We start from the raw sequence: 13,630 nt of genomic DNA on the forward strand, positions 1-13,630 counted from the left end.
CTGCTCTCTTCTGAGTGTTTCAGCCCCTCTGCCCTGCTCACCTCTTGACCCTCATGGGTGAAGTCAGGCTGCCACGCATTTTTCCAAGCTCTTCTCCCAGCCCATATTCCTCAGCAAGCTGTTCAGCTGAGTACTGTCTTGTGCTTCCCCAGCCTAGGAGTCTAAATGGCAGTTCTTCAAATGAAACCTAGATTTTCTCTCCCCAAGAAACGAAAGCTCCACCAGAGGGTTTGAGACATGCTTCTGCCCCTTATGGGGTGATTCAAATAACTTTGGGCAAATCACTGAACCCTTCAGAAAAGCACAGAAATACATCAGAAGGACATGATGAAGTTTCCATAATCCTACAAAGTTCCCTTCATGGTCCTTGGTCTACATTCTCTTCCTGTGAGATGGTAGTCAGAAATCCTCCTGGCTTCTCCAGTGAAGGCATGCCACATCTTATTGAAGGCTCTACCTGTCAACCCTTTCCTTTCACATCACTCCTCTTCCCTGCGTTAACATGCACTCCAGTCTGACTCGAGTCTCACATATGCCACGTGTTCCTCTGGGGACCCGTGGAGGCCTTGCCTTGCCCAGAAGTCATCCTGGGTGGGACGGTGCTCCTGGTTTGTGGAGAGCTGAGTGACAGTTCTTGGCCAGGACAGAGGCTGCTCCTATCCCATTGGCTCAGCTGTCTTTTTGCTGCCTGTTTGCTGCTTCAGAACACAGTGTGTCCAGAGTCCTGACATCACTCCCTAACATTAGACCCACATCAAAGTGGATGTCTATTAAGAAGAATGCTGTGCCTTCTCCATCCAGCCTCCTTAAGAAGGGAGACTTTCCACAAAGATGTTGAAAATCATGGTGTCTATGTATAGGATCCCTTTGATGTGAGTGTTGGGCATTGCATTGGGTTTCTTGTCCCTGCCTCTCACAACAACCATGCAAGCTCAGTAGTATTGATTCCATACTTTCTGATGAGGAAACAGGCTCGCAGAAGTTCAGGATTTCAGATAGTAAATGGCCAAGCTAGAATTAGAAGCCGGGTGCACCTGGCTCATGACTTTGACCTTTCCACTGGCCCAGCCTCTCTCTACTGCTGATTGAGAGGGGCTTAGTATGTTATGCCTTCAGGGGAATTTGCTCTCCTTTTCAGAAAGTACTGGAAATGAGTCTTAAAGACTGTTTTCTAATGATAGGTTTATAGACACCTGGATAGGCAAGGGAGTCATATTTTGGGGCAGCAATCTGCTTGGTATCCTTCGGCCAACCTCCCAATGACCCTGTGTGGGCATCAGAGAGCCCCAGCCTCCCACACCTCTGCTTAGGGCCAAGCCAAAGGTCCTGAGTCAGAGCTGAGAGATGGAGTCACATATTGCCCCCTAAAGTAGGAATGCCCTCCAATCCTTTTCCACGCAGGGTGAGATCCCAAAGTCAGGGCAAAATAAGGGGCAAGGAGAGGCGGGGTAAAGGGAGAAATCAATAAAGGAGTCTGTTTTTATTTAAAAAAAAAAAATCCGTTGCACAGACTGTGAATGATAAAGCCTTCTGGCTTGAGGAAATTGATTCTGGCAGAAATCTTGGTTCAGTTTGATTCTTTTGGTTCTCATAGGCATCTTTGGGTGACAATAAAAGCTCTGTGTCTGGAGCAAACATAGAGTCACAACAATTATTTGCAAAGTGAATGTCTAGTCATCTGGAAACAGAAATAGAAATAAATTCAGCATGAGTATCAAAAGCAAAAGTCAAGGGGCATAAAGACACTTAATTAGAAACACCTATATGCCCTCCTGTGTGTAAGCATACCCAGAGAGGTCCTGGGCTCTTTATCTGTCATTGGAGTATGGTGCTTTCCTGCCTGGGTGTGTGTTCGGCTGATGGCACCATACCATTTCAGCTTTCTCCCCGTCTGCTGCTATCATGGGTAGGATGTAAAGAACCAGGATTCATTACATTTGGACTATAAACTTTTGCATACAGTACTTCAATGCAAATGTCCTAACAGCCATATGAGATTCTCATTATTTCTTGTACACATTTCACTCAGGAGGCAATGTGATTTCAAGAATGTAATTGACTTGTGCTGGTTCACACAGCTAAGTGTTGAGCAGATTCAGTATATCCCCAAGCCCATGGTGAACGCGGTTTCTTGGTTAGGACCCAGGGACCAATTTTTTAATTTCAGCTGTACTACTAAATATTAGTGTGAGCTTGGGAAAATCTCTTTCCCTCCCAGAGTCTCAGTTTCTTCATTTGTAAAAAAGAAGATATTGGCTTCAATTTTGTCGGCAAACACTTTCTTCTAATACTCTGTGGTTTTATTATCCTACGTAGCCACTGCTGGCCTCATAAATAAGACACTATAAACAAACTCACATCACATGTATTATTCTGCAAATTATATACACATATTTTTGCTTAACAATATCTTCCTGAGTCATCCATGTTGTTGCCTATCGCTATTTTACCATTTTACATATTCCATAGGATCATACTAGATGATTATACTCGATGTCTTTATCCTCTCTACTATTTACTCCAGACACACATTCAAGTGATTTCTGGGTTTTCTGCTTTTTTGAACAATGCAGCTGTGAACATGTTAAACATGCTCCTGGTGCATACATGTAGGAATTTTTCTGGGGTATGTATCTAGGGAGTGGAGATGCTGGGTTGTATTTATTAGGTAATGCCATTTATTTCCAAAGTGGTTACCCTCCACTGGGAGTAAAGGAGAGTTCATGATGTTCCACATTTCTCAATACTTAAAAATTTTGCCAATGTTAGGAGTTATAAATATTGTTTCATTTTGCATTTCCCTAATTATGAATAGGTTGGGTTTTTTTAATGTTTATGAGCTGTTTATATTTCTTTTTTGGTAAAATGTTCATGTCTTTGGAGTTTTTCTAAAGGGTTCTTTGCATTTTCTTACTGTTTGCAGTTCTCTATTCTCTAATCTTTGTTAGGTACTCAAGTTGCAAATATCTTGAACACATCATGGCTTACCTCACTCTTTTTGATATGTTGTAGTGAACAGAAGTTATTAACCGTAACAGTGAATTTATTGATCTTTTACAGGTAGTGTTTTTTGGGTCTCAGGAAGTCCTTCTTTAAGGAAATCTCCTTGAGAAGGTAAAGATATTATCCTATATTGTCTTCTAAGTTTTACAATATTGCTTTTCATGTTTAGATATTTGATTCATCTGGGGACTTTTGTGTATAATGTGAAGTAGGGACTCAATACCATTGCTTTTGATATGGATAATCAATTATTACAGCCTCATTTATTAAATGTATGCACACTTGCTCCCAAGCCATCTATTCTGCTCTATTAGTCAGTTTTTAAAACATTCCTGTGCCAATACTTCTACAGGTCTTGTAATAAATCTTGACATCTTATAGGAAAAATGCCCATATCTCATGTTCTTCTGACTTTTCTTTACTTGTAAAAATTTTAGTTTGTCAAGCTCCATAAAAAGTCTTACTGAAATTTTGATTAAAACTTTAGATAAATTTAAGAAATGATACTTTTATATCGTTAAATTTATTACCAGGTTCTTGTTTACATTTTTATTAATGATTGCAATAGACATGCAATTTTTCTTTATTGCATTGACCCTACTGTGCTCTTGGTATTAATGTTGCAGTCACCTAAATAAAGAAATGAGTTTATTTGCTATTCTTTGGATGTTTGTGTAAGACTGGAATAATCAGTATCTTGAATGTTCAGTAGGAAAAGCTTATAAAACTGGATATGTTGTTTTCTTCAAGGGAAGATTTAAAAAAGTTGTTAATCCAACTTCTTTCCAGGGGATGACTGTTATTTCTATTTCTTCCTGGATCAGTTCTGTTTTTTCTAGGAATTTAGACATTTTATCAAAGTGTCCAAATTTATTGACAGTTTATAATATCCCCATTACCTGTTTACTCTCTGCAGCTTCTGTAATTTGCCATTCCTTATCTTTTATACCTTCTCTCTTATCTCCTGATTAAGGTTTCAAATAACCAACTGATATGGTTTGGCTGTGTCCCCACCCAAATCTCATCTTGAATTCCCACGTGTTGTGAGAGGGACCCTGAAGGGTGGTAATTGAATCATGGAGGCAGGTCTTTCCCATGCTGTTCTCGTGATAGTGAATAAGTCTCATGAGATCTGATGGTTTTATAAGGGGGAGTTTCCCTGCACAAGCTCTCTGTCTGCTGACATCCACGTAAGATTTGACTTCCTCCTCCTTGCCTTCGGCCATGATTGTGAGGCCTCCCCAGCCATGTGGAACTTAAGTCCATTAAACCTCTTTTGTAAATTGCGCAGTCTCAAGTATGTCTTTATCAGCAGTGTGAAAAAGGACTAATACACCAACTTTGACTTCGTTGATCTGTTTTCTGTTTCATCAATTTCTGCTCATTATTCCCTTCAAATTGGGGTGGGGGAACTATTCTGTTACTTATATTCCTGATACAGATATTTATTGATTTTTGGCTTAATGAATGCATTTTAGACTAAAGGCCAAAAAAAAAAAGTATCTCTAGAACTGCTTTAGTCATATGCCACACGCAATTTGTAGCATATAATTGTTCTATTTTTTTCTCAAATTTTCATCATAAATTATGAATATTTAAAACTGTTTCATTTGTGATTTCCAACTAAAGGATTTTCAGTCCTTAAGGTTGTTTTTTTCCTCCCCAAGAACTGCCATTTGGCTCCAGGTATGATCAATTACTTCCTTTAACAAATATTGGGCACCCACATGTGCCAGGTACTGTTCTAGATGCTTAGGTTACATGTGTAAACGAAATAGGCCAAAAAGTCATGCTTTCTTGGAGCTCATGTTCAAGTTTTTTTGTTTTTTTGGAGGCAGGGGTCTCACTTTGTCGCCCAGGCCAGAGTGCAGTGGTACAATCACAGCTCATTGCAGCCGCAACCTCCTGGGCTCAAGTGATCCTCTCACCTCAACTTCTCAAGTAGCTGGGAATACAGGCACATACCACTCTGGCTAATTTTTTTGTAGACACAGGGTTTTGCCATGTTGCCCAGATTGGTCTCAAACTCCTGGGCTCAAGAGATCTGCCTGCCTCTGCCTCCCAAAGTGCTAGGATTACAGGCATGAGCCACTGTGCCTGGCCAGGAGCTCATGTTCTGTCAATTCTTGGAAATGTCCCATATACCTGAATAGAATGTATACTCTTCACTTGTTGGGTGCAGTTCTACATATGACTGTTAAATCAAGTTGCTTTTATTACTCAAATCATGCATTTCCTTACTGATTTTTGCTTATTATCTCAATTTCTAAGGAGAGGTATATTAAAATTTCCTGCTGTGATTGTTCCTTTGTCTATTTCTCGTTTCTAATTACTATCCTAAAAGCCATATTCTTTTAAAAGAAACTGATGTTCAAGAAACATGCCCTATTTCACTAAGTTTGTAATGGATGGATTATGGATTCCAGCGTAGTTGTCTCTATTATGACAATATTAATTGTGCAACTGTTGTCATCTGTTTTCCCTAATATCTACACCCAATAATAACACACCAGTACCTTCCCATCCTTTGGAAAATCCCTCCTCCCAGACTTTTAATCAAATTACCAGAGTTCCTTGCTCCCTGTTCAGCAGCAAATGTGTCTATGGCTGGTCACCACAGTATCCTGAGCCACACACTGAAATCAGGTCAATGAGTCCCACCCCCGGACAGATGTATGTGTCTTTATCATATTGCCTTCCAATAAATTCATACGGTCACTAGCCGTGTCTGAAAGTACCTACCAAGGATATGCTATGAGGTTAATTATTGTTTAGCTGTTTGACAAGGATATTTTCCCCTACGATATTTATCTTATCTGATGATGTTGTCCTGAATTTCCTTGTTATTTCTTCTCCATGGCTGGAAAACATAAACTGTCTTTTAGTCCTAAAAACAACTTTTATTGCCATCTGGAATTTACTGCATTGTTGAATAAAGTATGGTTTATTTCAAAAAATCATTAAGCAGTACTACTTCCCAGGAACTGTGCTAGAAGGCACTGTGGATTCAGAATGGAGTAAGACATGTTCTTTTTATGAAGAACACAATAGAGTGGGGGAAAAGTCATGTTGATAAATGTGTGCATGGGGGTTATAGGCACGTGAGCAGTGGGAGGCAATGCACTCAACCAAATGGCAGGCAGTCAGGAAAGGCCTTACAGAGGAGATGACATTTGAGTTGCATCTGAAATACATACTAAGAAAAGCATATTCCAGGAGGGGCAAAAAGCATCTGCAGAGAAGACACATGATTCCTCACACATTAAATTTTCAAAGTGATTTTTATTCTTTTTCTTTTTGCTGCTATATTCCCATTTCTTCTTCATACTCTAATCAGGGCTTACAAATACGTGGCACCTGCACTGCCACTCTCCCCCTTTGCCCTGCCATTGGCAGCATCCATAACTGAAGACAGAATTCTTTCCTAAAGAGTCTACTCAACACTAGGTGCCATGATTAGAAATAATGTAGAAATTAATAATCACGATTAATAAAGTGTACATGATAGACACTTGCTTACCATTCCTTCTTTGACTGGATGGAGACGTGGAAACCTTGTTATTCAGAGGTGAAGTAGGGAGGGCAAGTTCTAAAATTGTTAGCCCTAGGGCACTAGAATTACTGGGGATTAAAAAAAAATTCCAAATCTCAGGCCACACATCTCTAAGGGTGGGAAAAAGGCTTCAGGATTTTTTGAAGCTCCCCAAGTAATTCCAATGTGCAGAGAAGTTTGAGAATTACGGCCATAGAAGTCTTTGTTCAAAAAGGTCAAATTCGTTACCCATGTAAAGGGCTCGAGGGATTACCAAATTGTACTCTTCTGGGAAGAGAATTTTCCAGAGCAAGAGGGAGGCCTCTGAATCTGAAGTCTGGTCACTAAGCGGATACCAGAGTGAAGACCTGAGGAGCCTGGCAAAGAGCAGGATATCAGCAGCAGGGGGCAGAGCCAGAGGTGGCCTGCAGGCATCTTTCTTTCCCAGTTTTCATGACATGATGCCAAATCTACTTAGCAGTGGCCATTTCTTATTTTCATATCTATTTTTTCAGAAATGTATAAGGACTAAGGGTGTCAGAGTAATCAGCATAACAACCAAACGAGCTGAAGTCTGCAAAATTCAACTCCCCCTGCCTAGATATTAAATTTGCCTACAGGAAAAAAGCCCACCAGGTACTTAAAAAAATTAATGAAATGATATTATGCTGCATTTAAAAGAACATGCCTATGAAGCAGAATACCATGTAGTGCTACCATTTATTTGAAAGTCATTTTGACAACACTGTGCATACTTAGAGTTTTGGGTTAAAGATAATTGTGTATAGAAAACTATAGAAAACATTGCTTTGAAAGTGAAGCCAGTATCAATGTTATCCTAATCTCTTTGCCAAAAAAAAGAAAACTATCTCTTAATTACACTACAATCAAATCGAGTCTTCAACTCTTATATGTTCATTCAGAATTTTAAAATCTCTCTCACGGGAGGAAATGTAAAAGGAAAGTTTTCAAGACCTTTTTGTACCTTAATATCCTTTTCAACTTCTAATGTAAAACGTATTTGTCCTGATACAATGCTGTGAAATAAAGACCAATTCAGGAATGTAATGAAGTTTAAAAGTAGCTCCTTTTTTGCACTGAGAACAATTTTATTGATTCAAATTAGAAACTTCTAACTGGGGGCAGGAGAAAAAGGAGGAAGAAGAGAGAAGCAAGCAATCTGTGACCTAGCGCTGATTATTGGCTGACCTCTAATAAAGGAAGAAGATTCGGATTTCTGGTGCCAAAACAAAAGTAATAAAGTGGAAAATGAATTTTTGTAATCCCCACACATCACTGAATTTATCTATTGTCTTCTAGGCAAAGTAATCCTACAAAAGGAAGTTCTATTTCAAGGATTTTCACTCCTTTTCCATCTCTGAACTGAAAAGAAACAAGGGGCAGTTTGCAGCTTCAAAATATTTAAATAACCTATAACTCATATCAGTGTTCCAATTAAAAATTACCTAATCTGTTCTTTGCTCCTTGCAAGTTTCATTGAAGCAGTGCCCTTAACAGGCAAAGAAGGTACGTGGTAAAATTCAGCTCCTGGTAGAGTGTCCATCAACCAGCTCTGGCGGGATGTGCTGTCAGGAATGGAGCGCCCCCTGGAGGCCAGTCATCCAGCCAGTCTGTTCCCATCGATTAGAGCAGAGGCTCTCAAGTATGGTCCCTGGACGAACAGCATCAACACCACCTGAGAACTGTTAAGAAATCCAAGTTCTGGGGCCCCACCATAAGCCAACTGAAACAGAAACCTCTGTGGTGGGGCCCAGCAAACTACAGGCCTTGCAGATGATGCTGATGCCTGCTAATTTTGAGAACCACTGTATTAGAACACCTCACTCCCCAAAAATGTCAGAATCAAGGTGTCATTGTGTTAAGAAATTAATTATACAGGAATGAACACAGCTGAAATGTCTTTCCTACATAGAGAAAGAACCAAGAGTTGATGTTTGTATCAAGTAAACACATTGAGTTACAATTTAGAAAATGTTGATACCAATGTATGTTTTAAATACATTAAAACAGCTTTTAGCAACCCTTTAATTATTCCCAATATATACTTTGAATGAATTACTGTGTCCCTTGATGAAAAGGATAAAAAAGGAATGTAAGTGACTCTACCATAAATACAGGAAAAGTTTGGATAACCTCAGTACCTACCACTACCAACAACAAGACCAAAGAGTCTACCCCCACTGTTTATGATCCCTCCCTCTCTTCTCAGGACTGCCATCTGACTCAAACCAGTTCATGGCTATCTGACTACAAAACGAGGCTGAACTTGATCACAATCAAGGTGAAAATGAAAATAACAATCAAGAAAAACACTTCCCTCATTTCTCATGATTTTTTTTTAATTTAACATATATAGTACATGTAAACAACTGGCATAAAATTCATAAAAATACAATACTCCTATGCAATATCACTTTATTCCTGATACATACTTTCATTTTCTCATTAATATCACTGGCCTATTTTAACACTATATTTTTTTTGCCAAGCATTTTTAGAGGCTTATCTTTTTAAAGAAATACAGCCCCAACTTTGTTTTCGAAAATGTTGTAGCAATAGCTATTTTGATCGCCTCTTTGCCCATCCTTACTTTCCTCATACTAAAGCAAAAATATTTGTAAATGCTAACAATATGCAAAACACTGAGCTTTAATACTGTTTTGTACGCCTATGGAACCTGCTACCAATCTGCATTGCCATCAAAGGTGCGGATGCTCCACAGTGCTTGGGCTGCGAGCTGTGGCCACGGCTGCATAGCAGGGACCTTCAGGCCTCTGCTCCAAACTGGCTCCCCTAATATATAGCCATATTTTGCTGGGGGTTACATTCATAAACACTGCTACAAAAGGATCCTTCTGGAAAAAGCTAATTTATACTACTTTTAATGGTTCCCAGCAAATGAAGCAGTTATAATAGTATTTTTAATGCTTTTTTCCTATACAGAATTTCTACTTATTACATGTGAACTTCTTTGGAAGGAAATTACTGGGGGTGAGAAAAATATAAAATAAATGTAAAAGTATAATTTTTAAAAATTGTGTAACTGCTGGATGTACACAATCAGCCACACTCAGGTGAGCAACAATCACAGATAAGCAGCGCGCACCTCCCTCTCCCTGCTCATGTCAACTCCCATCCTCAGCCTCAAGTGTCCACCGCCCATTTTCCTGGACTGTTGTGCATCATCGCTCAAATGTTGCTTTTAATCCACAAATCAGGAGCTGCTTCCCTATTTTCTAAAACTAGCAAAAGCCTAAGAAATAAAAACAGTCAACCAGCAAATGAGAAACAGTGGCCACAAATCTGAAGAACGCTGCCAGAGTCCCTCTCCTGGGCTGCCTCCAGGGAAGGAGCATCCCTGCGAGCTGTGGCTCTAGGCGCTGGCGCAAGACTGGGGGGTGGTGCTTCTCTGAGGGCACACTCCTCAGCCTTTGCAGCTGACTTATGTCAGCAAGCTGCTGCTTCCCCGGGACCAGGCCTGCCCTTGGGCTCTGGTAAGAAGGTAGAAAGGGAACAGCGGCTTCCAGGAGTGGGCACCAGAAACCATGCCTGAGAACTAAGGTCTGAAGGACAATCCACAATGAGGTTAATCTGCCTGTGGTTAAGAAAGAGAAGCTGTATAATTAAATGTGTAGTCAGTCAGCCATAGTCACGCTTTGCTTAGAATTTAAAACCCTAAAACCTTTTCTCAGAGCTATGAGGTTTCATCGTTTTGAAGAATCTCATTTCACACAAATTAACTTCTAAGAAACAAAAATTCATACAAGGAATTCAAAGAAGGTGTAGAAATTTTTCAAAATAAAAATAAATAGGAAGAAGAAAACTAAAGAGGAGGACGAAATATACTCATTCCTCATACTGAAATGATGGTTTTTAGAACCAAAATTATAACATAAGGCTTAAGGCTTTGTCTTATTAAAGACAGGCAATCTTAAAAGTAAAATATAAAAACTCCATTTATCATTATTCTTTACATTTTTGACAGCAAAATTAGTCATGTTTTATTGTATCTTAATAGTAAAAGAAAAATTACCATGTACTACAGTCTACTGTTCCACTATAAATGATGTCTAATCAAATATACATTAGTTTCTAGATGCACTATATTTGGGGTTGTTCAAAATAGTTTTTCTTAAAACTATAATTAAACATGAAAAAATTTTAAAGTGGTTTAAAGGTATTAAAATATAAACATTTGAATAATGCTAAAAAATGAGAAAAATACAGTTACCATTAATTTTTTTAAAACCAAGAATAAGTACTTGATAAGCAACTAAATGAGTAAACAGTACTTATTTGACAGAAAATATGGGGAAGAGGAGAAGAGAGAGAGCAAGAGAGAGAGAGAAAGAGACACGATAATGCCATATGGCTGGAAGTTAAGGGAATTTCCTAACCAAAAGGTCCAAGAGTTTGGATTAATAATGGGCAGGAAAAGCTTCATTAACAAAAGAACAGAGAACAAAAAGCGCACAAGGAAGTAAAACAAACAGATAGTTCTATATAGCAAACACTCCATGTCTGCCCCATCTACTGTAACTCAAGTTGATGACAGGGGCTGACATGACCGAAGAACTTACAATTACTGAAATGTCCAAAAGACAAGAGCAAGAGGCAGAAAAAAGAAGCAAGGGGCATTAATAGTTCTTACACTATAAAATCAGCCCCTACATTGTCAGAATTGTCCTGTATTTTCATGTCATCCTTGTCACAACCCACTGTGTTTTCTTTATACAGGTAGCTTTGCTCACTTTAGCACAAATATTAAAGTCAAGTACAAGCATATACTCATTTGCATAGCAAATTTTAAAGGGTGCACTGAAATAGTAACCAATTGATAAAGGTGTAAGTCATTTTTATAATTAGAATGACATTCAAATTGACCAAATAAAACGTTTTCTATTTGAAAACAGTTACCTATAAAAGTTTTTGGGATATGAACAACACATGACTTAGCAAAACATTAAAACCATTACAGATGTAGTTCTCCGTAGGCAGCAGGTCATGTAGCAGTCATTCTTTTACAACTTCTAGGACTTTGTAAACACTGTTCTGGAATACAGTGGTGAAGTGAGGTTTGGAATCCTTCACCAAGAGGTTACATAAGGGAGTTTTCCCAGCATTGGCAGGATCTTCTACATCCCAAATTTCAGGCATACTGCAACCAGGCCTAGAAAAATGAATGTACATGTTAAAAATCAAAATGCATTATATAACTGCAGAGAAAGCAGAGCACTTCTTACATTCCTGACCTCAATTCCTTTTTTCCCCTTAAATTACTTTAGTTTTTAAACAATCCTGTTACATAGCTATTTATGTTTTTATAAGCTGCCATGACTCACCTTAGGACAAGGTCAATGCAGCAAAGGTGACTATAAGGAAAGAAACAGACCTGTAGATACATATATCCAGGTGCTGTGGAAAGAGACACCTCAGTTAAACTCTGCCTCAGCTACTTATCAAGAATGTGGTTCTGGGCAGGTAGCTTCCCTTGGTCTTAGTTTTCACATTTGTAAAATGGGGAAATAAACACCCATGACATAGGTTTGTTGTGAGGATTATGAGAGACCAGGTATCTAGCACCATTCACACAGAAAAACGTATGACATTGATTTAAAAAATTATAATGAACAAATATGCTTAGTTCACAGGGAAGCTGCATTAATTGTATAGATGCTCCTCAACTTACAATGGGGTATGTTCCAATAAACCCATCGTAAGTTGAAAATGCATTTAATACACCTAATCTACCCCACATCACGGCTTAGCCTAGCCTACCTTAAACATGCTAGGAACACTTATATTAGCTTACAGTTGGACAAAATCATCTAATACAAATGCTATTTTACAATAAAACATTGAATATCTCATGTAATTTATTGAATGCTGTACTGACACTGAAAAACAGAATGGTTGTATGGGTATTTGAAATATGCTTTCTACTGAATGCATATGGCTTTAACACTGTCATAAAGTAAAAAAATCAGTAGGTCAAAACATCTTAAATTGGACAGTCGATATTCTAGAATGAATCAATTTAAAGAAATTCTGGTAGTGTTGAGCATACATCTTAAACACATAATTAAATCTCAAAAGCAACATATCTTTATAAATTGGCATATGACATTTGCCTAAATAAGTCCTTCAAAATAACAGTACCATTTATTTTAAATCAAGAACAGTTTTATGGATATAACTGTTGGATGCTGCTATCTACCTTTTGAGGAATTTTAAAAAACAGAAAAACATGGGAAAATTATAGAGAATCGACAACTGCTCATGTTTGTCATAATTGCATCCCTTTTTATTTCTAAATAAGAGAAAAAAATTCCCAAGTCCCTCTTATGTTTCGTAGCAGTCCCTCCCGCACTCTCCACCACGAGGCAAACACCGTAGCAGGGATGTACATCATTTTCCCTTTTTAAATAACACCTTTAATTTATAATAATCAGTCATTATAAAAGTATCAAAATATAGACCTACATACATTTTAAGAAATGAAAGTCACCATCATCTCCAATAGCATTTCTCAGAGGTGACTTCTATAAACAATCCAGCATATATCCTGCTGGACCTTTTAAAAAAAAAATTATTTCAATAGCTTTTGGGAAACAGGTGGTTTTTGGTTACATGGATAAGTTATTCAGTGGCAGTTACTGAGATTTTGGTGCACCCACCACCAGAGCAGTGTAAAGTGTACCCAATGTGTAGTCTTTTATCCCTCACCCCACTCCTCGCTTCCCCTGAGTCCACAGTCCGTACCATTCTTATGCTTCGCATCCAGGTAGCTTAGTTCCCACTTATAAGTGAGAACATACAATATTTGCTATCTGCTGTATCTTTCTCCAATGTCAGACACACATACAGACACAGATATCATTATATACATAGATGCTGTGATGGTCAGAATTGAGTGTCAACTTGATTGGATTGAAGGATCAAAGTATTGTTTCTGGGTGTGTCTGTGAGGGTGTTGCCAAGGGAGATTAATGTTTGAGTCAGTGGACTGGGAGAGGTTGACCCACCCTCAATCTGTGTGGGTACCATCTAATCAGCTGCCAGCATGGCTAGAAT

At 38.5% G+C, this 13,630-nt stretch overlaps 1 protein-coding gene and 1 long non-coding RNA gene across 5 annotated transcripts in view; both read right to left on the minus strand.

Moving 5' to 3' along the window:
• Window positions 1–1,460: 1,460 nt before the first annotated feature.
• On the minus strand, window positions 1,461–8,238 carry LOC134810530 (uncharacterized). The gene is made up of 3 exons (XR_010158832.1): window positions 8,002–8,238; window positions 5,746–5,863; window positions 1,461–1,678 (listed from the first exon to the last, which is right to left on the minus strand). It is a non-coding gene; the product is annotated as an uncharacterized LOC134810530 (long non-coding RNA).
• Window positions 8,239–8,874: 636 nt separating this feature from the next.
• Window positions 8,875–13,630, minus strand: part of DPY19L1 (dpy-19 like C-mannosyltransferase 1) — a 108,364-nt gene continuing 103,608 nt past the window's right edge. For 2 of the 4 annotated variants that reach the window (XM_063815297.1, XM_063815296.1), the window contains 2 exons: window positions 11,899–11,971; window positions 8,875–11,726 (listed from right to left, as the gene is read on the minus strand). In XM_063815297.1, the coding sequence (XP_063671367.1) occupies window positions 11,929–11,971 (43 nt within the window). In that variant the 3' untranslated portion in view covers window positions 8,875–11,726; window positions 11,899–11,928. The remainder of the gene's footprint in view (window positions 11,727–11,898; window positions 11,972–13,630) is intronic. The other 2 variants (XM_016957263.4, XM_009452886.5) reach the window with 1 other exon arrangement.

Source organism: Pan troglodytes, chromosome 6 (assembly GCF_028858775.2).
Source record: "Pan troglodytes isolate AG18354 chromosome 6, NHGRI_mPanTro3-v2.0_pri, whole genome shotgun sequence".
Taxonomy (NCBI): Eukaryota; Metazoa; Chordata; class Mammalia; order Primates; family Hominidae; genus Pan; species Pan troglodytes.